We start from the raw sequence: 26274 nt of genomic DNA on the forward strand, positions 1-26274 counted from the left end.
ATTAAAAATCAGAAGCTAGTGCACTGACTGGGTTCTGTGTGTTGAAGACTTCAGCTAGGCAAACCAAGTATTTYGTTGTTTGCAATACTGGTAAAGCCTTATTTTTGTTTTGTAAGTTGCTGGTGTCTGTCTGGGTTTCRTGTGATACGGGGAATGCTTTAGCCGATCTTAACTTACAGCTAAAGTACTAAAATTTCCAGAGAGCTTCTCAAACAATAACTTACTCCAAGTCTGCAATCTTTCTTGTTCAGCCAGGCACTGTTAGAGCTGGTGGTGTGACAGTGCAGCTCTGAATGAGCTATTATAGTACTCCCAGCAGAGGGGAGGGGAGAGGGAGCACAGCGCTGTCCSTGTGTGTTTCAGGTGAGATCAGGTGCTGAATGTCATACCCAGCACCTGACTCCCTGTCACAGCTCCACTGCTAGCAATGAGGCAAAGTCAGCTTCTCTTACAGAAAAACGCATCTATTCTTAATAACTGCCCTGCTCCATGTACCCAGCTTTTGGAAGGTTTGTCATGTTTAAACTTTAGCCACCTAAAACTCCATTTTATTCCAGTGAAAACTRGCTGTGGCCAGCACTTGGGGATTTAACCCACTGTTGGTGATARTCAGGAGCCCTATTTATTAATATATATTGCAGTAGCTTTCTTCTGAATGTAGGAACTGGTGATGAAATCACTGTATTTAAAAGCAATGTTCCTTGTCCAAAATGAAGTTCTATACTGTAATGTTCCATCAGTATTTCGTCTGCTGCTATGGCTGCTCGGTATCTTTTCTACTAGAGCAGTAGTAAATTCCAGCTGGAAATATCTTGGTGTTTGACTTCCCTTGCTTATCCTCTATCCCATTAAAAGGTAATGTAGGGGAAAAAGTTTTGTGCATACAAGAACTGGATTTTATATAGGATCAAATGGGGGGCTTTGGTGGTGTTTTTTAAAGTTGCCAAGTGCTAGCAAGCTGCTGAAGCTTTATATTGGTCCAGAGGGGATGGGAAATGTACCTGCTGGAGCCAGAAAGAAGGCACCTATTCAGTCAGACTGCAGCTGCATTTGCTATACTTAAAATTGTTTTTAAGCAGCAAATAAAACTGCAGCAAATGACTGGAAAYTTAATCAGTGTTGCCATGTCAGTATSCGGGGTTCCTTCTGAAGAGCCRGTTTTGAGCAGCACTATCCTGCTCRGTGCCCACAGACCTGCACAAAGGCACAGCACTACCACTGGCTCTRTTTGATTTGATTTTGTATCAGGTTMGTAAAGACAGARTGGGAATGAGGAAACACTGATACACAGGCTCTACTTCATTAAGCTTGACTATTCATTCTCAACCAAGCTCCTTGCTTTATTTTCTGACAAGCTTCATCAATTTATGGAGTAATCTAAGAATTTCCCATTGCTTTGACCACCAGCTGCTCTGGTTTACATCTGCTGCATCAATGGCTCATTCCAGGTAATGGCTTTTGATTTTGCTCCCACTGTATTCTGTATAAAGCATTGTCTGCTCGTTGTAAATGTCAGCAGGGTACTGGGTGTTCTCTGTTGTTGGGCATATTTCACTTCAGCCTGGCTATTTCAATATGTTCTTGTTGTGTTTGAATCAATAGCAGCCTATTGCTGCTGCTGCTAGCAGATTAATTGACTGATCTCAAACATATATCTCCAGTAGGGGCGGCTGGCTGTCTTTAATGGAAGAATTGGAGGTGAGAGCTGGTCTCTCCAAATTGCTAAAGTGACAAGCATTATGCCCTGGGGGATAATTAGTGGCTTTACAGAATAGTTATATTCAGTTCTTTGAATTTAGTGAAAACCTTTCTGCTGACCTCTGGAGTGTTTAGATCAGCCTCTTGGAGGGGGTTGCTTAAAAAAATATTTTCCCCAACTATTTTAAGTGGCAACCTATTGAATTCTTAAAAAACCCTGGCTACAACTGACAAAACACCTGGTAAGTGCGAAGCAACGCGTTTGACTGAGAGCCAAAAKCTGGGGTCTGGGTAATTTCCAGTGTGGATCCTTGGGCCTGGAGGAATGTGTTTGTCYCKTGACACCTTAGACTGAGCAAGGCCYGTGGGCCCTTCRAWCCCAAGTGGGGCTGAAAGAGCTTTCTCTTTTTCATTTGCTTTTCTTTCCACARCACACATTAACTATCTCTTTTCCTGCCAGTTGCTGGCCTTTCAGAAGGGGGGGGGGATTTTTGTGTAAAAAAGTGAGATTTTGTGCCTGTATCATTAACAGTCCTCATYTCCAACTACCCTTCAGTGCTATTTTTCGCCTCTCTTATCTATCACCCTAAGAAGCATCAGAGATGGACCTTTTTTAAGGCCATCCTCCTTGGCTGGARGAAGAACATCACAGCTTAGCCAAGGGAATCTGCATTTCTTGCTTCCAAAGGGGCCTAAAGACAAGARGARGGTTATCTCACATCTGAGGCTGTCYTGCCTTGACTCTTTGAGGTAAGAGGAGAGCTCTAAAGTGTTCCCAGTTGGAGGCATGGAGGATGAAAGGAAAGGCCAGTCCTTTTCACCCTGTAGGGTCTCGATGCACTGTGAACATCTCACTGCAGGCCCTGGCCTTCATCCCCCTGGGGAGATCAGGAAGGATTTACCTGCTTGGATTGGAGGCAGGGAAAAGACTSTGTCCCTTAGTGTCCCTCTTGGTCATCCAAGAGTCCCCTTGGGTCATCTTTAGTAGTTCCTCCAGGCTCTCAGCATTTTTTGTGTTATCTTAGAGCAATCCCTCATCACTCAGTGGGAGCAAATCCCTGACTTTCTGGGCTCCATTTCAACCCTTTGCCATGCCAGCTGTGGACAGAAATGTAAATATTTCAGTTGCTGAACTGTTTGCTCTGGGCTCTRAGCGTATAATATTTTCTATTACAAATTTACCTGACACCTGTCAGTTTTTCTCCAACAATCCAGATTTGTTTCTGAAATATCTATTAACTCACTGGCTGCAATAAATGGGGAGGGTGCTCTTCTGTTAGATTTGTCTTGATATTTTTTGATTTTAAATCTCTAATCTGAGGAAGAGGAATTACAACTTGTATTAATTACCTCACTCCGTTCAGAATCTCATCCTGAGGTGCACTAGAACTACTGAATTGCAGGGAAGCTAAAAGTTACACAGCATCCTTGAGTGACAGGCACAAGGACAAAAAGAAGAGCCAAAGCAGTGTAGAACATATAAAATTAGCTGATGGATGAGAAAGCTTAAACTATTTTGTGTTTGCATAAGGAAAAAAGTATTTCTTAAAAGTTTTCAGRGAAATTATCATGATAGTAAAATAAAATTTAAAATACTTCTGCAAAATGTAATTTTCTTTTTAAGTGTCATGGTGTAAATCTGGTACTTTTCCCTGTCTGTAATTAATAAATTTTATTTTCTTAGTGTTTAGGGCTTAATATATAACTATGAAAATAAGTATGAAAATATGCATATATATGAATATGAATATATAAACGTATGAAAATAAAACCAGCGGTGCTGTACCAAACATAATTTTGAAGAATTGTAACGAGCCATATAAAGTCCTGATGTGGATTTGGTATAAAAGTTGAGTTCTCTTTTTATTGATAAAGTTTGTGTTGCCTCTCCCTTGGCCACGCGGTGTCACTCTGGCACCTCGGTACGGGCAGCCAGGCAGGGGGGCAGGGAAGAGCAGAAAAACTCTCTCCGACTCTCCTGGCTCCATGAAAAATYGAAGGGTATTTATTTTCTGGTAGGCAGCCAGGCTGAAAATACTATCTGAATTGAAAGCCTTTCATGAAACATCTGGGCAGTTAAATTTTGCAAACTTCAAAGATGTCCAGTACCATACTGACATACTGATTTCTTTCTTCAGTGAATAATCACTTAGGCTAATGCACAAAAGCTTCTGTAAAAACCATTTCATGCTGAAATTAATGATCAAAATGACCATGCTTAATAAAGCAACTATCACAGGAGTGCCAGTCAATACAGTTAAACTACAACAGGCTCATAATCAGTCTCTCAAATCGCTATCAATTGTCCRCACTGACCAGTTTTGCAGGGGAATTTTTTTAAGTCTGCGTGCTTAATCTCCAGATTTTTCCATTCTGGATTTGATATGCGTGTGCAAAATTGTGCCTCTGGTTTTGTTTTGCAGTCTGTCATTTTTTAAATRCCTTTCATAAGTTTGACTAGACTCTCTGCTGGTAAATGTAATAACAGAAATAATTGCAGAGTCACATTTATAGCCATTAAGAATCTGGTCCTCTTGTTTTCACTTGTTGATTTGTGTTCCCCTAAATGCAAAAGCTAAAAGCAGAACTATGTCAAATACTTCCCAGATGACTTGATCTGCTCTTAGAGCTGTGGGATTATACAGTCACATGCCTGTTAAAATTCACCCCAGTGCCAGTAAATGAAGCATCAGGATTTTCTTCTCTCCTCTCAACGCACAGAGTGATGTACAGCCAAATAACCGCTGTGAGTTTACACCAATAATTCTGTTCATTGAGCTGCCTGAGGCAGAATTGAGGGTGTTAATGTGTAGGAGCTGTACTTGGATAGTTATTCTTGGGAATGAAAAAATATAATTTCCCAGCTCTCATTCAAGTGCTTGTAACGTAGTCTAGGTAAAATTGCATTTTACACATAGTCAAAGGGCATAAATAAATGTAAATACACAGCACTTGTCCTCTCTTATACCAGGTGGACCTGACAGGGTCCCTATTCTGGTAAGGGGGGGGAAAAATACTGATGCTGCTGCTTTCTAGTGAAAAATTATTAGATGTGTCCTAACTGGAGGCATCAGATGGCTCCTGCAATGCACAATTAAAACCAGACTGGTCTCTTTGAAGAAAAAAACTAGAGAAATAAGGTAGAGTTTAACTTGCCATCATGTCAGTAAGAATAAAAAAACCAAAAAGCTCTGACATTATGGTTTGCTGTAATGAGAAAATTATACACAGCATTTTATTCATCTGTGTAGAATAGTTTTTTCATGTAATGTTTTCTTAGTTAAGAATAGCCCTGACTTAGAAAAAGACAAGTTTGTGGATAACAAAAACCAGTTCTTGTCCAGGTTTTCCCTTCTGCAAGCTCTGAACAAGTATCAACTGTTTTAATTAGCTCTCAACACCTTTATGTTGTCATTTGAACTSAGAGCATTCTCTGCACACATGTAACAGTTACTTTAAACAGGGAGTATTTGCAAAGCAAATGATTGTGTTTGACAGTCTCTCGGCAGCCAAGCAGCATTAAAAAATGGTTTTGCTTCGGTTCCATTGCCAGTTTGATTTGATTTATTTAATTCTTAGGATAGGAGCAAATAGCCTTAAAATCCCTTTGGGGTTTTGAATTCTAGAGAGTATCTCCCAGCTGATGAAGCCAACAGCCTCAGCAGATGTGATTCGTGTCCAGGAAGGACAGGCAGAGCTGGGAATTTGAGCTTTGGTCTTTCTGGCACCATTTCTGCAGTGAGTTTTGTGTGAATGTGGCTGTTTGCCTGGGAGAAGCTAAAGCAAAGGTGCAGCCTCTGGGCCTTCCATTTGTAGATCTCACATGCCAATCTTCCTCCTAAATGTGATTRTTACATTTACAACACAACACCCAGCTGAAACTTCAAGAAAACTGGAAACCAAGTGTTACCTCCAGCAGAGAGCAAAATAAACACATTCCTGCAGTGTGTTTTTCCATGGCCAGACTCAAATTTCACATCAAACAAATCCTGCAAGTGACAGGTCACAACACACGCCTTTAAAATACCAGGGAAAGGAAAGCTTCTTCAGCAGCAACCAGAWAAACAAAACCAAACCCCAGAAATCCTGAAGAGTCTCAGAATGTTATGGGCATACCCCAGGCAGTCTCAGCTCAAGAGCCAGCCCACATCCAGCACTTGTTATTATTCCTCAGTCGTTCCTTGATTTTGGACAGGGATTGTCCTGCTGCCCAGATCTTAAACCCTCTACTCAAAGTATTCTCTTATTTCAGGTCTCCTCGGGAAAAAACAGCAAACCAAACCAAGCCAACAYATCACTGCATTTCAACTGTGGCTTGCTGAGGTCGAGCAGGAGCACAGGACAAGGAATAAGCTCACAGGATCCCCTGCTTTACCAAGGCATGGTCARATGGGAAGGTTATTCTGGGATGTGACATTACCCTGAAGCAGCTGGCCAATACCAGGTGATACATGCTGTTAGCCTGTGATAAATGGGAGTTTTCTGAGTTTAGTTATTACAGAAAATATACTTAAAAAAAAAAAAAAAATAGATCAGTCTGGTCTAAATAACTGAGCATTCAGAAAGTTTCCTGACCAGCAGGAAAGTTTCTCACCATCTGCYCCTGCAATTTCCAAGTGACACCCTAAAGTATTTGCCATGACTTTTCACAGTGCTTGACTTTGTCAGTTTAATGAATTGGTTTCCAAAGGAAAGATTTTTCTATTGAATGAAATCTCTTGTGAGGACCCAGGAAGACTTTCACCTATTGAGGAGCTCAAGTCAGCTTTCCAGATTTTACCCGTGGGATTGTGTGAAAAGAGCATGGGACTCATTCAGAAGAGTTTCAGGCTATGGGAGTTATATGCCAGCTGGAGCAATTGTCAGTCATAAAGATCTGTCATTAAAGTAAGTGAAGGTTTATTATTATTACTTTATTGTTATTATTTTAATAACTTCTGGCTATAAAATGATGAGCTCTGTGATCTCGATTGGTCCCATAAGACTTCCTGACCAGATAAAAGAGTCAAACAGAGACATCAGTACGGGAAGCTGTGGGAAACTGTGGCTACAGGGGATTATCAGTGTGTCTGCTCTCATTTAAARGGCTCCAAGTTTTGGAGAAGTGGTCACGGCACCACTCCTGACAGAGCTCAAGGAGCATTTGGACAATTCTCTCAGGCACAGGGGGTRGCTCTGGGGGATGGTGCTGTGCAGGGCTGGGATTGGACTCGATGATTTTTGTGTGTCCCTTCCGTGATTCTGTGATTATTTAAAGTTTCTAGGCCTGATAAAGGAACTAGAAGATAAACAGGCAGGAGGCATCTTCCCTAGAGCAGATGAAATCACAGCACGAGGAGTGTTTGCCTGGGCCACAGAACAGTTTGACACAGCAGCCCAAAATCATGAACCATCGTGCTGCAGAGAACACACAGCTCCAGAGAGTCTCAGATAGACACTTGCAAAGCATCTGAGAATCCCAGTGATYTCCTCAGGTATTCAGTCACATGCACGTGTTCCCTACAGAGCCCCAGGTTGTCACCAAATGCAGAGAGTGACATGAGCATCAAAGGAAGGGCTGAACCCCTTTACCTGCACGGGAGGTTGGGAGCAGCCACCGAGGAGCATTTGCCTTCCATTGTGCAAAGGACAACAGCACCGAGACACAACCCTTCCTCAGGCCTTGCTGCCTGATTGAACCAARCAAAAAAAGGTTATTTTTGAGCCATTTCAGGAAAACTTCAGCTGCAGACTGAAGGCAAAGCAGCAGCACMCGCAAAAGGATTAAACACCGCTATCTCTTTCTTTCATGATCAGCAGAATTCTCTTCCCTTTCTTCCTGAAGATCCTCTGAGGACATGCCCTCTTTGAGATCCACGCTCCAAATTTTAGACAGGGCTGGAGCAGGGGACTCCACAACAGAAGAACAAGTCAAAGCTTATGAGCAGGTTTACACTAGGAGGCAAAAAGATAGAACTCTTTTCCTCGCAAAATGAAAGCAAGAAGATGTTATTGTGCTTACTAGAACACAATTTCAGCAGAAAAATATGCATGTAACAGTTAAAACCTATGTTGAACCCAGTAGGTTAAAGCCCAGGGGAGGAGGAAGAGGAGGGGAGGGGCTGCTGGGGAGCAGAAGGGCTGGAAAAGCTRAAGGAGCAGCAGAGTTTGTTGCTGCAGGGCAAGAGCAGTGCTCTGAGCTAAAGGAAGATGGTAAACTGCTTCACACTTATGGGGCTTAAACAGATCTTTTCTTTTGTTATGTAAGACGTGTAAACTGGAAAAGGAGATTTTTTTTATCTTCCAAAACTTATAGGAATCCTCTTTCCTTTGCCTAAAATGTTTCATCCTATGGTGCTTCAATAGTTGCATGCCCTCAGCAGTTTAGGGCTGTGTTTGTTTATAGACTGAGCTAAGAGTTCCTTACAGATTCTTCTGTCTGGTTCTGAAGTTCAGAACTTCAGCTGGGCTCTCCTGGTTTCTCTGGGGYTGGCTTGTARCAGTCCATAACACTGCTGGATGGTYAGAAAATAGCTGTAAATTCCCAATATCGCTGGGCTTCAGTTACCCTCCCTGCCGCTATAGTACAGCGTTGTGCTAAAGAAAGAGGTGTTTAATTAAGGAACGAGTAGTGAAACATCTAATAACTGTAGGGATGAGCGGCCATGTGGGGTGTCTTGACCACAAATCCTAGCTGGTCACTAATAGCAGGGTGAATGCTTTGCTCAAAGCTCTGAGGGCTGTTGTTGTTGTAGCTTTACACAGTGAGTGAGGACAAATAGGTGTGGGGCTCTGTGCAGCTGATGTACTTACAATTAACTTGCACAGACTACSTCTTCCTATTGCTTTTTCCCTGTTCAGGGAGGTAAGCTGCTTACTTAAAGGAGGTGTTGTGGTGCTAAATTAATTAATCTTAGCAATATGCTTTTATAGCACTGCCTGGTCTGCTATGGAGAAGTTAATGATCAGCCACTCCTGTTGCTTGAATTAGGATTATTGCTTGAATTACTGCACTCCTATTGCTTCAACAGCCCATTCAGGTTTTAATTTACCCTCTTTAGATGCTGTAATGCACTTTCTGTTTGACACATTTTCCTCTTCTCCTGGCAACCATCAAAACCCTCAACAAGCAGGTGAAATATCCCTGACTAGGAAATATCCTCCTTTTTCTGAGGGAGTACGATGCTTTTTCACAAGCAGGCACAGCTCTGTTGTRGCCAGCCGTGCAAAGGCAGATTTGATGTGAGGCAGGCTCCAATTCCTAGAGCTCAGCAGAAAGCAGAGCCATCTGTGCAGGTGGCTCTGGTCCAAAGGGAAGGGGTGAAGGTTATCCTGATAACTCACTGTTCTCCTGCCCAAGGAGCTGCCCCAGTGCTGCCCTGGAGCTCAGGGGTGAGGAACAAGGGAGAGCCCCTGGAGCTGGGTGTGTGTGAGGCTCACCAAGGCTCCTCCAGCTGAGCTGARTGCAGGTGAACCCACTCAGGGGAGGATTGTGCAGCTGATAACTCATGTTCCCTACCATCAGCTCTTCAGCCTCCTCTATATATTCTCTTTTTTTTAATTCTCACCATTCCAAAGGGCAGTGAAGTGTCACAGTACTGCCAAGGGCCCACTGGTGAGGGCCAGCAAGGACAAGAAGGTGCTCTTCTCCCTGAACTTTAAATCTGAATCTGTCTCTAGTTTTCATTAGCCAGGTTAGTTTAGTACCAACAAATCCAATATTTACTCCATTGACTCCATTGTTCTTTCTAAGGTTTGGGTCTCTGTTAAAAATCCCCGCTCCCAAGCCACACATGAACACGGCTCTCAGCTGAACCTGAGAACTTAAACTAAGGCTAGGAAGCCAGAAAACCAAAGCATTTCTGAGGGRCACTTGCAGTTTGATATTTAAAGGGTTCTCAGCTGCTCTGGACCTTCAGGGAAGGTGCCAGACTCTATAGTGTCTGCTGGAGCTGAGAACTGAACTACATGAGGTGGCAGAAATCAGCAGCTCTGAAGTCTCATTTTTAGGTGAAAAATTGCACTGTGAAAGCAGAAAGCTACAGTAAAAAAAAAAAAAATCCACAATGCTGATCCACTAGCCAGGAAAGAACTCATCAGAGACATATAAATACAACTTCACACACTTTAATGTGTAAACCACTCAACAAAATAAATTATGCTATGCTGGCAAAGTAGTAAGAGGCCGTAAGAAAATTGAAAAAGCTTAAGAGTAATGAAAGATTATTCCCTGTGCAATAGATGGAATGTGCATCACACCAAGTGACGGTGCTTTGTCTGTGAAAATMAGCCAAGTGAGGAAGAAGCCAGGCTGAGGAGGAGTGATGGCAGGCAGGCAGGAGTGATGCTGGACACGTATTTACCTTGGCTCTCTGCAGTCAGCAACAGGCTCACTCAAGGCAAGACAGATCTCCCTATTTCCCTGCTATCACTGCTCACAGCAGGGATTCCTTCTGTTAATATGCTGCTGTGCAGCTCCAGAGCTGGAAAATGATTAATTCCCAACAGGCAAAAGGGATTCCTAGAGAGCAGGGCAGTGTRAGAGACCCCAGGGATCACAGGAACTGAATCTAAAGTGTCACTTAGGTGCTTGATTAGGGCAAAATGATTCAATTTGATTTAAAATCCCCGGCAGACACTGGATTTGTATTCCCATGTGATTTAGCATCACCCAGAACCAAACCCAGCATTCACTCAAGTCTGAGGCCAGATTTCATCATGAAGGATTTTGGGCAGGACTGRTGTGTGTCAGTCCCAGGAGCTGTGCTCAGATGGGTGTCTGTTCTGCACTCTCTCAGCAGAGGTGATGCTCTGTATCTTTGGTTTCCTCCCCAAAGGTTTCTTTTGGGAGCTGAGTGAGCCCCCAGCCTTCGTTCCCTGCCAAGGAATTGTGCAGCTCAGCCAACGCTGGTGTCAAGAGATGCTCTTGGTTGTGAATCTGCCATGTGCCAGTCTCATTCGATGCCATCCAATTTTCATGCTTAAGGAATGCTTAGTTCCTCTCTGAGAGCCTTTCCACCTAAGTTTGGGCTTCTCTAATTCCTACCTGAGGCTGAGCACAGCCCTCCATGCACTACAGATGCTTTCTTGGCAGGGGGAAGGGCTGACTGTTCCYGGAGAGCCTGCTGGCTTCCTAGAGYATGCCACAAGACAGACAGCTCAGAACTAATGCAGAGATTGTGCCAATCTGCCCTCCCCGTGCCCAGTTAAAGCCTCAGCACAGAGTGAGGATGCTCAGGAAACACCAAGTGCACGTGTCAAATGGTTTTGACTCGATTACTGCTTCACTCAGCTGGTGCCAAATCAGGAGAGGATGGTGGAGCTGACTGCTGAAGGGACAAGGGRAAATTGTGGTGGCTGCATTTTACTCCCTAGCTATTGCCTTGAGGCCAGAAGGGAATTTGAAGAGATCTGTCTTATACTTTTGTGTCCCTGAAGGAGAACAGCTGATGAAGCAGCCACAGGAAGCACAGACTGAGCTGTAGCTTACACCTGACAGTCCATTCAAGCATTGATTATGATCAGCTGTGCCCCTAAAGGAGTGATGGGGCAGCTCTGGATCATTGGCATCRCCCTGGCAAAACCATTTCTGCTTCATCTCTGCTGAATAAGAGAGAKAACAATCCACAGAGCAGCTTTGGGATAAACCTCCAGGAGGTGCCGAGTGTGCTGGAGTGGTTTTGAGTGGATGATGGACAGCCTGCCAAGGTGTGGCTGAGTGAATGGGCAGTAATTCCATTCAGTGCTGAAGGGCTGTGTGTTAACCTGCTGCCATCAGTGCCTGGATTTATTATCAGCATTTGTAACAAGTGTTAGAGGATCAGGAGAACTTTCAGTGATGACAGGTGATCAGTGAGCAGGCCTGGAGAGAACTCTGTTGGATGGAGCTCTTAGACAGGCTCGTTGCAAAGGAGCACATGGTGAGGTGGGAAAAGCCTCCCCCCTGCACTGAGCTCTTCATCCCAGCATTTTTGGAGTACAGAAATGAGCAGTACCAGTCAGACCAAGGATTTGTCTGTCCCTTACCCTGCCTCTGACAGCAGCCAGGAGCTGATGCCCAGAGAAACAAAGAACAGCATGAGCAGTCAGCAASAGCTCTTGTGCAAACCCCCAGCTATCTGTTCGACTTTGGGAATTGCTCAGTCAGGCACATTTTTCTATGTATTTATTAACTCCCAATAAACTTCTGATCCATGGACCTTTCCAGGTTACCTGGGAACTCAGGCAAGCTCTTCACACCCCCAGTGTCACACGGCAAGCTCTGCAGCTTGACTGCTGTGCTGGGAAGTGTGACAGGGGCTGAAAACCAGCTCAGAATGCCTGGAGTGCAGTGGGGAGAGCTGCTGCATTTCTGCTGCGTGTCTGGATATTAAGGAAACAAACTTGGAGCTGAAAACCAGCTCAGAATGCCTGGAGCAGTGGGGAGAGCTGCTGTGTTTCTGCTGGGTGTCTGGATACCAAGGAAACAAACTCAAAGCCCAAGGGGAGAATGTAGCTCTAAAGATGATACTCCCTGGCCCAAGTCTCTGTATTAAGGGGCTGAGCAGGTGTGCAGTGCCAAAACAAAAGCCATGGAGAGAGCAGCAAGGCCATCAATCCTGCTCCTACAGTTGCAGTGAGTGCACAGAACCCTTCTGGAGCCCTACAGCACCCACTCCAGTGCCTCGCCCGTAAGGAGCAGGAAAAACTGAAGGTGAATCATTTCATGGCCTCTAACAACCTCCATCAGTACCTCCTTGTTCTATTAATGGGAAAATTCTGCCCAGCAATCCCTGCACTGACCTTCAGCCCCCTCCTCACCTTCAGACTACTGGAGGCCTCAGCACGAGAGGAAAGCAAGTCTTTAACTTAATTACYCAATTATCTTTAGGTAATCACCCAATTATCTTTGGATAGTTATTTTTTATTTCTTATTCCTCCTATCTTTTTTYCACAAATAGCTTCCAGAAAACAACCCTTGCTGTGGCTACAGCAAACACGCAAACAGACCCCCTGAACAGATAAGAAACCCCATGAAGAGCAGACCTCTGCACACTCMCCCTGCACACAGGCGTCATTATCTGATTTTCATCACGTGATGAGATCTGCCAGTTATTTAGAAACTAACCTCAGATCCTCTAWAATTGAAAAATGTAAATATGATACAAAGAGTACAGGGGTCTGTAAAATTTTACAAGGAGCTGTAATTGAGGACCCAGGGGAAAAGTGKAAAGAAATTTCTTTGTAATATGGAGTGCAAAACTAATGTTTAAAATATCTGTGTGGTGCAGGCAATCACATTGGATAATCTAGTCAGAACGACCAGCTAATATTTAATGACTAAAATACAGATTTAATCATATACTCATAAACTGCTGCTAATTGTAGGGGTTTTTTTTATAACCTGTGAGGATAATTTGAATACTCAGCACTAATACCTGGAATGCCATGTAATCCTTATTATACAGCCATAACTTTAAAAATACTAATCCCAATGGGGACTAAAGAATCTTTTTTTGGTTAATGTCCAAGGCAAGAACATTTCTTAAGAAAATCTTCACTGAGAAGTGTTATCACCTGGCTGCTTATCTAAAATTTTAGATAAGTGCAGGGGTAGGGGGTGAGATAGCCCTCCAAGGCCTCAGACTTGTGCAACACACAGGGATGGCACCCTGTGGGATGCTGTAGCTATGTGAAAAATCACAAAGGAGCCATCACAACTCTGCTGTCCCGTGCTAGTTACTGGCCCTGAATCACAGCTTTGCCTCCTCAGTTTGATTTTCTCTAGAGCTGGGAAACATTAGCATAACCATTCTTGCATCTTCTAATGTTCAAATTTTCATCTTAGCCTCCCGCAGCCTTGATCCAAAAGCTTTTCATATTTATACCAGAAATCAAGGTTTTTATGTAAGCAGCAGCCAGGGATTTAGTTTGAATATATAAATATCCAATAGTCTCCCAACCCTGGCTGCTAGTGCAAAGTGAATCCATGACACGGGCTGTGTTCTCGTAGCTCAAGGCAAAGGCATAAGTTAACTGACAATGAATTATCCCATTGTAGAGCCTTCAGGATGGGGATTATCACTGCTAACACACTGCCTTATCCTGCATGCAGTACACAGAGAGAACTTCTCTGGGAGATTGGGAACACAGGCAAGCGATAACGTGGAAATTCATTAGGCAGCACCTCAAAGCAYAAAGTGTGAGTGTGTGTGTGTAGTAGCTCATCCATTTCAATGGGAATTTTGCCTGCAGAAGTAAACTCATGCAAATGCTGYTAGATCATTTTAATAGACCAAAAATCTAAGGGGATTCAGGAGTGGCAAGCAGACACCTTGAAGACATCTCGCTGCATAGTGCGTACTTTAGAATCCAATCCAGAGTAAATAAATGCTGGCCTATCCACTGACTATAAACACTGTGATCTAAGAAAAAGGGACAGAATAGGGACAAAACTGTAGTTCCATCTGACAAAGCAAATCTCTTCACCAGACTGTAATCTTAAAGCCTGGAAGAATTGAAATATGTCACCATCCTGGAGTTTGCATACCAAAATTAATCCTGTTTGGTACATGAGATCTTTATCTAAACCTCTTTGTACAGAGGATGAAAGACTCGACCCTGAGAGAAGGATTTCCAAGATGCCTTCAGTTGCTCTATCAGGGCTCGAACGTGGAAAAAAAATAATCCCTGATTTTACAAATCAAACACTTCCTGACCTAAGTTATTCTTGAGGGCTCTCTGTAGGCAAGCTACTGGAGAATTAGGGCAATAAATCACTGTGCTGCTCTTCCCTACTCCCTCTGGTAGAACCACACTTTCAGTGCTCCAAAGGGATTTCCAGATCTCTTCTACTAGGAAACCCTCAAAATACTCACATCTTTAGTACTGTCCAGCTTACCTTTACTCACTTTGAGGCCTGATCTGACTAAAGGACCATGAGGAGAAGGTCTTCAGTGAATGGAATCAGTGAGCTGTGGCTGGAACCTGGCACTCCCATCTCACTCACAAAACAACTCTTATTTCTGCCTTTGCTGTGCTATTGGTTTGTGCTGTGGCACAGAGAAACTTGCTCGCAGAAATTCTGTCTTAAAGAACAAAGAGAAAAACATTGTTTCTAAGAGGAAAGATGAATGAGACTCCCCAGAAACAAAGGASTTCTTAATATTGGTCTTAATATTTAAAAAAAGAATGCCTTGGAGAGCAATGCTTCTGATTTGCTCCTTCCTCCCATGCTACTGYTTTTATCATTAACAAGAGAAACATTTTTACACCTGACATCACCACTTTTCCTTTTGAGCCCATTACCTTTACAAGTGCTAAGTACAAAGAAATGAAGTTTTGCTTCCAAAAGTAAATTAGATCTGTAAAATTTTCATAAATTAGCACTTGAAAAGCAAATTAACACTACTGTATGTGTTTACTTTCAGCATCACTGGCATTGCTTTGTGATTTTTTTCAAAGCTCTCAACATGGCATTCTTTGCACGATATCTTGCAAAAATTCTCTAGAAAAGTACCAACTTTACACATCTGTCAATTAAATAAAYTGTATTCAGGGAGGTAGTTGCTGAGGGTCTTCTAATAAGTAATGCAGAATTCTGTAAGATGACAACTAAGGCAGTGAGAAAGCAGGGAAAATAGAGTTTGTACAAAGTTTAGAGCACACTGAAAACTTCACAGATATCCTGCTGTTTACCTACATTTTTCTCCCAGTGTCTGTCATGACCAATTAGTTTCATGTCCCTTGGGTAATATCACGCTAATTAAATATTAGAAACCATGGGGAAAAGTGGCAAGAGGTTTGTTTTTCTTTTGCTGTGCAGTTTAACAGTAAGTGACAAGCACCAACCTTCCAATATCACATAGAAACTCTGTAGGATTTCCTCATGACATTCCCAACCATAAATCCTAATGTGCTATGCAAATATCAGTTTAGTAAAATTGAACAAATGATAGTGCAACTGAATGCTTACAAACAGCACTAAAAATAGGGTAGAATGTAATGCAAAAAAGGGAAGAATGTAATGCAAAATTTAGGAAGTTTCTTCAAAGAGCTACGAGACAATTTGTAACTAAACAGTTTTATTGACTTTTTTTTCCAAAATAAAAAACACAAAATAACCACCAAGATTAAAGGCCATAGACAGCATTAACCAAATGAACCAGCCACTTGGTTATAGTAGCTGATAACTAGAATAACTGGATATTATTGCATATACCTCAGGTTCATTTATATATCCATTACAGTTTGGCAAGATTACAATCATACAGTAGCTTTGGTTGTGTAAAACCTAGTAGCAATACTTACTTAAAATGTGRCTGGTTTAACATTTTATGACAACAGCTATTAATCTCAGTCTTGACCCATCTTCTCTCATTCCATGTTCTTGTCCATATTGTCACTGACCAAGAATTAAGGAGACATATTTGCAACCATCATTTATAGCCCTTCTTTCAGGTGATTACCCCTGGATCTTGCAGGGGTAGGAGTCTCTMCTTTGCTTTTCCTGGGAAGGTTTGCAGAGCAGCCTCTCCTCCCGTGGTACCACAGCACAGCCTCAGCTGAGCATCAGTCCATCCAGAACACAAATATGTCGAGGTGTTTATGGCTTTCAGGCCAAAGCCTTTCCTGACCTACAGTGCTGGGGGGTGACTGTACTGCCTTGCCTTTGGATACAGAGAGAAAAAACCACAAACAAACAAACAAACAAACAAACAAACAGCTTTTCACATTGCTGTGCTGAGCTGCCAGCACAGAACAGTACTAACAGACCTAATACACAATACTACCTTGGTTACAGTTGTGCCTGAGACACTGCACAGGATTGCATGTGTATGTTCTACAGTCTATGTATTTTAGTTTTGGTCTTTTAAAAAATGCTCTCATCCTTACGTAACCTAGTGTAACACTGCAGCTTTAGAGTAATGGTTGATAAAAAGTCATAAACACACAGGCTAYTTGGAAACACTGGAAGCTTTTTCTTGTCTTGCACCACTGGTGCAGAATTCCTGCCTTTCTGCCATCAGTTACATCTGTTTCCAGGGGAAATATATCACCTACTTAAAAATAACCTAAAACTCTGWGTTCTACCTGGGAAAAGCTATAAAAGAATTTGGATCAAACCGAAATAATCTYGTGTGTGAAGACCCTTCTCCACTTACAAAATGCTGGAACACTAAGATAACATCTACTTGTTTTTGCAGCCCTTTTGTTTGCTTGCACTGAAGCAAAAAGGAATTCAGCATGAGGAACGGCTGCATGGTGAAGATCCTGCAGAACAAGGTAACTGCCATGCAGTAATTCAAATGCAAGCAGTGTAACTGCTTTTTGCATTCAGATCCATACTTGTATAAGGATATAAATTAATAAGCCCTTCTAAATGATTTTAGAAATACCCTCTTTGATCTAGACATATAAAACCTCTGAATACTTAGAATCACTAGATTTCACATGGCCCACGTAGTCATAATTATTTGCATTTACATGGCAAATATTAGAAATACATTTGCCTGCAGTTGAACAGGTAATTACACTGTCTATTATTCAGCTGAGCAAAGATCAAGCACTCTATATCTTGCAGTTATTGGATCTTATTCTAACCCTTTACTTTAGAAAGGGGAAATAACCATCTAATTATATTACCAGTGCACAGTACTTAGTTTGAAAAAGACAACCTATAGTAGGCAACTAGATTTTTTTTCCTAAGGTGACTTTTTATGAGATACTCTAAAAGCAGTCTCTTATGACTGAAGATTGTCTATTTCACTGTACTCGCATAGTAAAAATAGTTAAAATCTAATTACAAAGCTGCTACATGATTATTTTGTGGTCTGTAAAATAAAACRGTATCCAGAATTTTATCTGAACAAAATACACCAGACAGTATAAAAATATTTCCCAACTGGAGATTGAAACATTAATGCTGGATTTGGTTTTTTTCTGTATAAAAAGTAATGTAATAATGGTTGACATTTATCTGCTTACCAGTCAAAAATATACATATGACTTCAAGGAGCTGTTCCAGGCTCATTTTCAGTGAGCTTGTGCTTTTGACCCTAGCAGTAATAAATGCACACGTGGAGCACAGTTTCCTGAAAACCTGAACTACATCTCATTTCTAACAATAAGACTCATTTCTGGCTRTGGATTTCCACTTATTTGCTTTGTTCAGGCAACTACAGCAGAGGAATTCCAGAAGCACCACTTCCTCTTTGAATGATGTTTGTTCAGTGCCACGTCCTCCTTTTCTCTCTCCTTTTTAACTCGCTGGTAGTGATCCTCTTCCTTCAAATACCACACTGGCGGCCACCGATGCCTCTCAAAATATTCTTGATTATCTGATTAAAAAGAAACAATGAAAAAAACATCTCCCAAGAAGCCAGTAAGATACACAAATCCCAGAAATGTCTTGCAAAAATTTGTGCAGATGATCATTTATCCAGTCCCCGTGCTGGCTTGCTTCTCAAGGATTCACCCAGCTTTCCCAAATGCATTAAACGTGAAAAGACTTTGAAAGTGGTTACACTCAAGAGGCCTTCGTTCACCAAAAACAATAAAAAGGCAAGGTCTTTACAGAGTGTATTTTTCATTGCAGAGCTTGAAAAGAGCTCTGTGCCTTTCAGCATCACTGAGTTGGGTGAAGAACATGATGCTTGCCCAGCAATCAGGCTAATGATTATGACCTTTCTTTGTAGATAAGAATTTATGAATCCTGTCCAAGATAGCACAGAGGTTCAAGCTCGTGGTTTAGCTATGTGAACTCATCTTTATGTTTAATCAGCTGGGTGGGGAGAAAGAAGGGAAAACCTGATGAAAATGGGGGGAAGGTTGCCCATACCTGAAGATTTAGCTTTGATTTCCTTGCGGAATTTGGAGCAGACGCTGTTGTAATTGGTGCAGATGTAGTGCAAGCACCAAGCTGCCAGCTGGTTAGCATTGTGAAACTGTGAGGAAAAACAAAGAGCTCATTCCATTTCCTGGGGCTACCGTTCATCCTGCAGCCCCTGTTCACAGCTAAAGCTCCAGTGGTCCCCAGCAGATGGCACCTGGCCCTGCTCTCCCCAGTGTTCACTCTGGCAGGTTATAAACACATCACAGTGAGGCAGGGACTGCCCACAGAGGGTATTCCAACASCAGTTAGAGATATTGCTTCTGTCTTCCACTGGGGAAGGAAATAAAAGAAAAACTGCCCTGCTTAAAATCAAAATAAAGTGAAGCAAGCTGCTTTCTCTTGGGAGGGGTTCAGGTCTGSTTCTGCAGCAGGATTGCAGGTATTGCAGGGCAGCCTCTCAAACCAGCTGCAGGAAATCTCACATGGGGCCAGCTTGTGCAGTGTTTCAGTGCTACTTCAAGCCAAGTTGCAGCTCATTCATTGTTAGTGTGAAATCAAGAATAGTAAAATTTACAAAWTTTTTTTGCTTGCTCTTCTGTATCTGTGAGTCTGCTGCCTCACTCCTTTTGGAAAACAGAGGTGGGCAGTTTAACTATGAGCTGGGGGCTCTGTCTTTTAAGGATTTACGGGACTCAAGAAACACTGAAATGCATTTGAACATAAAGAGGATTTGCACATACTCTGAATTATCAGAYGACTGACTTTGAATAGCCAGTTTAAGTATTCAAAAAATGTTGCCTTTGCAGTACAGGTCTAACCATATCTCCAAGAACTGAATTGAAAGGAGCACAAGAATCAATCACTGAACAGCTTCATTACATTGCTTTTCATGTTACTGAACCATGGTCTTGAGAACATGGAGCTTGGAAGTTCCACAATCAAGAAAAACTAAAATATATATTTGAAAGACAACTCTTCTGAGATTACCTAAAGGGATGTTCCACTTTGAACTAATAAAAAAACCTTCTTTAAAACAGAAGATAAAACTAAGTTTTATTGTCAGTAACTCTCAGAACKGCAGACTTTGAGCAGCAAGGATCTGAAGGCAAGTCCTGCAGCTGAGCAGAATATCCTCAGGATGCTGTGTACACCCACCTGTGCCAGTTCCAGGTAGGAGAGGACTTCTCCATCGATGGCAACGCCGCTCATGGAGGCTTTTGTCAGCTCCTGCACCGCRTGCTGCTCTGTGAGGGGAGACAGCTCATCACTCACAGGGCAAACAGTCCCAACTCACAGCATCTCCAGCTAACACAGAACCAAGGCTGAGTGTTCCCCCTCCTCCAGCCTTAACCAGCGTTCACCCAGACATCCTCAGCACCTCCAGTTTGGGGGGAGTTCTGACCTTTAGAGCTGTGGCTGATGATGTGGTTCCTATCCACTTACAGGACAAAGCTCAGCAGCCACGARTCTCTGTCAGAATGGATGGGTACAATAGTCAATATAAATTAAAAATATGGATCAGCTGTCTCTTTTGGGTCATTCCAAGTTTTTGTGCCACTGAATTGTGGATTTACAGGTGTGGCTTTGTTTCATCTGTCTCTGAGTTTTGGCTTTGGTTATGTCTTCAGAACAATGCCAAATTACTAACATAGAAACAAATAAAACACATCAACAAAACCCCAACAATGCCAGAGGTCTGAGTTGTGTGTGGATTTAATTTTAAAACTTCAGTGGTATTTTAACCTGTAATTTTTCTCTAAATATGGGATTGAAAAGGTTTTCTTCCTGAAATGAGAGCTGAATCCATACCTGTATACCAAAATATCCAATTCCAATCTAGTGAAAAGGGATCTAGACAGTTTTTATGAAAAACATGATAATCTAGATCAGTTTTGAATTGSCTCAGTAACTCTCTTTGAACAGAAATATAAAGTAGAGCACTTCACTCATTACTTAATGGTAAACCCAGAGTCCTTCCTGTTTTTAGGTAAATTAACAATAACAGAATGGATGTTACAATCAGCAGACATTRTCATCAGGGTTAAAGAGAAGGTTTACTCTTTCTGTTTTTTAAAACACAGAAAACTTCAATGTTCTAAGCTGGTTTAGCACAAAACTACAAAAGGCAAGAGAAAGGCAAATACATTGTGCTATGTGAAAATATCTATTTACATTACAATATCACACTCAGAAAAAGATACATTTATTTCTTCTGACACTTGAGAAAATCTTACATGTTTCAAAAACCATTAAAGCACATTTCAGCCATTGCAAAAGACACTGCATTGGACAAGACCACAAATTCTTACCTGCCAGAGCAATCAGGTGAGGAAGGCAAAACCTATTTGCCAATGCAATCAACTCAAGTGTGTCCAGTTCCTGACTGCAGGACAGCTGCTTGGTATACAAGTAATCTAAAACTGCTTGCATGGAAGTCTTGTTTATGTTGGGAAGAACTACCTGGAAAAGRTATTTAAGAAAAGAGTTTCTAATTATTGAGGGATTTTCACACAGAGGCCACATTTCACTTCTCTCACTTTGCTGGACTGTCTCTTTTTCTCTTCAGAAATGCAGGGAAAACATTTTTCAAAACAGAAATTTCCAWCTGAAGTTCAAGATGCTGCCAACAGGTAAGCATTGCTGCAGACTCAGATCCTTTGCCAGKTTCTATCCAAGCTGGAATTGGACCCACATCAAACAGTGAATCTGTTCAGTGCTCCCCAGCCTGCAAATGGACAGCTTTACATAAAAGCCACYGAGCACTTCCCTGGGTGACTGCTTGAGGAACGCAATCTATCTGCTCCTGGTGAGGGGTATTCTGTGGATTCTGAGAATTACASAAAGCAAAGGATAACAATAAAACCATCCCTCTCTGTTTGTAAATAACAGAATTATTCAGGTAAACAAGTTTGGGAAGGAACTGAGAACTGAAGAAATGAGGAAAAAGAAATGCAAGCCATTTTTGCCACAGACATGTAATGAGTGTAACCAGCAGGGAGTGAAGCTGGGACAAAACCAGAACCAGAACCAAAACTGGAACCAAGACTGGGACAAAAGCTAATTTCTCATGCTAAAGTATGAACCTTTTATGCACATCAGCCACTCTGGGAAGCAGCTCAGTTCTCCGAGTGAGAGCAGCGAGCTGTGAAACTCATTCATTATTGATATATTTTTGATAATGCAGAGAACTGTAAATTTAATGAAAAAATTTGTCCCAAATACAGAAAAGATAATATGTAAAAATAGACAGTTTTATTTTTTGTAAACCATTCAATTCATACCKACCTATATTTTAAAACTTCCAAAAGCATTACTGAATGCTTTAAACTGTACAAAATGGAAGCTAAATATTTTAAATTGGAAAGATGAGCTAAGACTGTTAAGCTAATCATTAAAAATAGGCTAGTAGAAAATAAATGCATATTCTTCATTGCCAAATGCTGCTTACTAGAATAAAACTATGTATTTTTAATGAACCACTTGTTGAGTGTGCCTCTGGGAAAGGAATTATGTTTACAGCTGTATTAGATGAAGCCAGAAAAATCTGAGTAGGAAAATATCTATCAGAATATTAAACACAAAAAACTTGAACACTTCATATGAGCAAGACCCATGAGTAACAAGAAAACCAAAATAAAAATAAAACTGGGTATAGATAAGGCACAAGAAAAACTATTAGCAGTGTGTTTGGAATTTGAAAAASAGACCATGAAAGCACATGAAAATACAAAGCTTCTTCTGCAAAATCCTAATTCAAAGCATCGAGATCTTTTAAACTGTACAGCACACCTGCTTTACTCCAGAGGACAAGCTGATGCATTCAGAATCTGAGCTGAGTTTCTACTAAAGTTAGTAGAACTTCTCCTGAAGTTAGCTCAGTTTCTATTGTGAAAACAGCTCCCTTTTCTAGTTTAACACTGTGTTTTTTTAACCCTTTTTATCTTTAATTCCTTCATCAATGCCCCGGCCCCAAGCGTTCTTTGTGATGCTTTTGATTACATAAATATATATTCACAAATCTTAAAAGATTATTTTAAAGAAATTCCTAAATTCATACCTAATTTCCCTCCCCATATTGAATATTTTACAGGAGTTTGAGTTTAAACACACACTCCAATGCTGGATGAAGACTCTTGCCTTGCAGAARGTATGCTGTCTTCCTGGGCAGCCGTATTTAATGCCTTAAAAATAAAAGCATCCCAGGTTTGCAAGGAAGAATCAATCCCTAGGGATTGCTGCAACCTTTCAAACAGATGATGCTTCCATCACCCTAAATCCATCAGACACTGTAAACAAAATAGACAAAAATAGACAAATACCTCGCTGTTGGAGCTTTCAATAAATGAGCCTCCAAACATAGCAGACATCCACTCACAGCTGCAGATCAGCAGWGGCTTGTGGGCCTTGATGCTTCCATCATCCAATTTAAATGTCACATCTGCCATGGGAACAAAGGGACAGGAGTGCTGCAAGTCTGTGTTTAAGGTGTAACCTCGGCTCAAGAACGCATTTCACTTGCTTGTTGTTAATCAAGGACTTCATCCCTTTGCCAAGACCCCACCCCAAAAATAACTCTTGCATTTTAAACAGCTAAAGCCTCACTTGTAAAGGGGGATGGAYGTTCAACATTTTTGAGAGTTGGGTCACTTATTTAAAAGCTGTGAGTATATTTTGAGAAATGAAACTCTAGAATCCCAGGTTGGAACAGTTGGCCTGAGTAACACGATGATTTTGGGGTCATCCCTCCCCTCAGAACAATGTAAGCTGTCACAGCTTTTAAAGCCTATGAAGTGACAGTAACATGGATGAGAAAAAAAATGAGTGCTCTTCCTGCTTAAGCATGTATTTACTTACCAGAAAATGTCCCTTTGCAAAGGCACTCTTTTATCCGATTAGCTTTTCTGACATGAAATGCTTTAGTAATCTCTTGATTCATGAAGGCTTCTTTATTCATAATATTCTCCACCATCATTCGCAAATCAAATACTTCCAGGATTTCAGCAATCTGAGCCAGTCTGGTGAGGTCTTTTTCGTTTTCATCCAGTTGGCCTGTGTATAAAAACTGCAAAACAGTTTTAAAAGGTCCGGCCTGCACAGACGAATCCATTTTTACCACAGTTACAGAACACGTCCGATTTGAGACAGGATTCACTTGCATTTCCTTGTGCACACTAACAAACCCCTTACCCCAGGATGACAGAGAYCTTGCTGCAGAGTTTGTTTCACCAGACTCAGGTTCTAGTGTGTTTAAAGACTCAGTTCTTTCTGGTGGAATTTTAACATCAGGAGATTTCAAGGAGGCCTCATCACTGTCACTGTTTGTCTCGAGGTGATTTGCCASAACATCCCTGTTTGTATTTTCTTTCCCACACTGCGTTTCATCCAAGTCTGGACTTTCCTCACATTCCATTAAGAAAAGGTCATAAAACTTTGAAGAGGAGGTAGCTAGGTAAATCTTGTGAGCAAAAATGCAGTCGTGCTCCTGGAGAACAAACATGACATCTGCACACAGCGGGCTGTCCAACAAATAYCCCGCTTCGTTCATGCTGGGCACGGGACACTCGGGAATTTTGATCACCGGAGGAGGGGCTTTCGGAGGTAGGAATGGAGCCTGAAGCAAAGGCTTTTGGACCTTCTTCAGATGAGATTTCCAGAACTGCAGGTGTCTCCTGGAGATGAGGGCAGCTCTGATGGCGTTGTCAAACACGTCTTTAATCCCAAACTGGTCGAACACGCTGGTTTCGTAGTACGGAATCCCGAGCTCCTTGGCGACCTCTCTGCCTCTCTCTGGGGGCAAAATGTCTCCTCTTTTTATCGGCCTAGGGTTAAACAAATAATAAACCTTGTCACACAAAATGATCATCACAGAGTTACTCCAGAAAGCATTCCAAATATTCAGCACTAAATTAGAAATAACTATCATCCAAATTAAACAAAACATAAGCCCACAAAACTCTTTGGTAAGCTATGACCAGGACTCCAGAGTTTCAGAATAGCACATGGTTGTAATTTCATTTAAGTTTGGTGGTGTCTTTGCAATGTTACTAAATGAATGTAGAAATAATTTACAAAAAATGGAGCTGCCTCTTGCTTAAAGTGAAATTTACAGTAAAAAAAAAGTTGATAGGGTATTTGAGAACTTCATTATTTAAAAACCTCCTAACACCCCTTCTGATATTCTGTCAGACTCTTTCTTTGTATCCACCATTTAAACACAAATGGAAATTCTCATGGCATAAAAATACCACAAATACAGCTAAATATGAAATGGAAATATTTCTTAAGCTCAAGCTTTTTAAAGAAAATCATAGTAGCCTATGACAAAAGAGTAACTGAGCAYGCACTGAAAGAGATAGGCGTGTTTTGGCTGTAGAAACTTTATGTGGGAACTCATGAATTTCCACAGCAGCTCCAGTACATGATGTAGGGTAAACAAACCAGTAAAAAGTCTGGGCTAGGATCCATTTTCCCAGCAAAAAAATCATCTCCCCAGAAGACAGGACCCAACAGTGTGTTCTCTGAGCACACCATATTGGGCAGACACGAGCTGGCACAGACAGAACACRCCCCAGACAACAGCTTGAGCTGAGTGCCAGCTAATAAATAACCAGCTCAGGTGGCACAAGGCTGTGCTAGACATGCCGAGCTCTGGCTCAAACTGATGAAATCAGGGAGGAGGATTCAGGCACAAGACGAGTTTTGAAAAAAGACCATTGCCTTTCAAAGAGTCAATCAAAAAGCCTGTCCCACCCTCACAAGGGAAAAATGTTTAATCAATAAATAAACCTATGAAAATCGTATTGCTAAGTCAAGAGTTTGACTGCAGTGCAAGGCAAAGTTTTCTAAGGGCCCACAAAATACCAATTCAATCWTTTTACAGAAATTTGTTACAATACAGTCATTAATTACACAATCATGGACTTTATTYCCATGAGTCTGGTCTCGTTCAAATTCCCATAAAAGGGGAAAACCAGAAGCAAGCCAGTTATTGTGGGACAGTTGTGACCAAATATGTGAATGGTTGGATTTTGTATCTGGGAAAAACAAAGCTTCTCTAGAATGACCTCCAAACTCTCTTTTAATCTCAGAACTTTTAGAAGCTTAATTTGCAACCATTTTGTTTTCTGCCATGATCTAGGACTACATTTAAAAAAAAATAAATTGAGATCTAAGAAAACTTGAGTAGAATCTGTCAGTTTAAAACAGTGACAATAGTGCCAAGGTAGGACATGATACATATGTTCAGATAGAGAAAGATATGTAAGAAAAGCTTCAATAACCATTACCTTCTCTAACTTACTGTAGTGTCCTGACATCCAAACACATTTAGATGTCCAATGTGCAAAAATCTTATGGGAAATTTAGTAACTGCATGTATTAAAGAACTAAACAACTCAAACAATAGAATTAAAAAAGAAAAAAAATGTGTATTCTCATTGTACAAAATAAAGAAACTAGGCTCTCCAATTTCTCTTGTGCACGTACTGTACCTGATTACCAAGGTGATTTTTTTTTAGTTCTTATTTTTGTTTAAACTTTACCTTGCCAAAGGCCGTCTGGCTCTGTTCACAGCCTCGAGATCWGCATAGCGGAGATCCAGCTGGCAGCCCACCAGAATGACAGGTGTGCGAGGACAGAAGTGCTTGATTTCTTGATACCACATTGTTTTCACATGATTCAGGGAATTGGGATTAGCAATTGAAAAGCACAGAACGACAACATCGGACCTAGAGAGGCGACAAGAAAATACCCGATGAAAACCCCACAAACAGCTTTTGCTGCAG

General features: G+C 41.5%; 1 protein-coding gene across 1 annotated transcript in view; it reads right to left on the reverse strand.

Moving 5' to 3' along the window:
* Positions 1–15722: 15722 nt before the first annotated feature.
* RHOBTB1 (Rho related BTB domain containing 1) overlaps positions 15723–26274 on the reverse strand; it is a 50488-nt gene continuing 39936 nt past the window's right edge. Inside the window, exons 5-11 of the mRNA XM_057368389.1 lie at positions 26032–26217; positions 23345–24309; positions 22810–22928; positions 20800–20950; positions 19646–19734; positions 18497–18602; positions 15723–17996 (exon numbers count right to left, since the gene is read on the reverse strand). Of these exons, the coding sequence (XP_057224372.1) occupies positions 17827–17996; positions 18497–18602; positions 19646–19734; positions 20800–20950; positions 22810–22928; positions 23345–24309; positions 26032–26217 (1786 nt within the window). The 3' untranslated portion in view covers positions 15723–17826. The remainder of the gene's footprint in view (positions 17997–18496; positions 18603–19645; positions 19735–20799; positions 20951–22809; positions 22929–23344; positions 24310–26031; positions 26218–26274) is intronic.

This window comes from Malurus melanocephalus, unplaced genomic scaffold (genome assembly GCF_030028575.1).
Source record: "Malurus melanocephalus ecotype Western Australia unplaced genomic scaffold, MMel_1.1 scaffold_91, whole genome shotgun sequence".
Classification (NCBI taxonomy): domain Eukaryota; kingdom Metazoa; phylum Chordata; class Aves; order Passeriformes; family Maluridae; genus Malurus; species Malurus melanocephalus.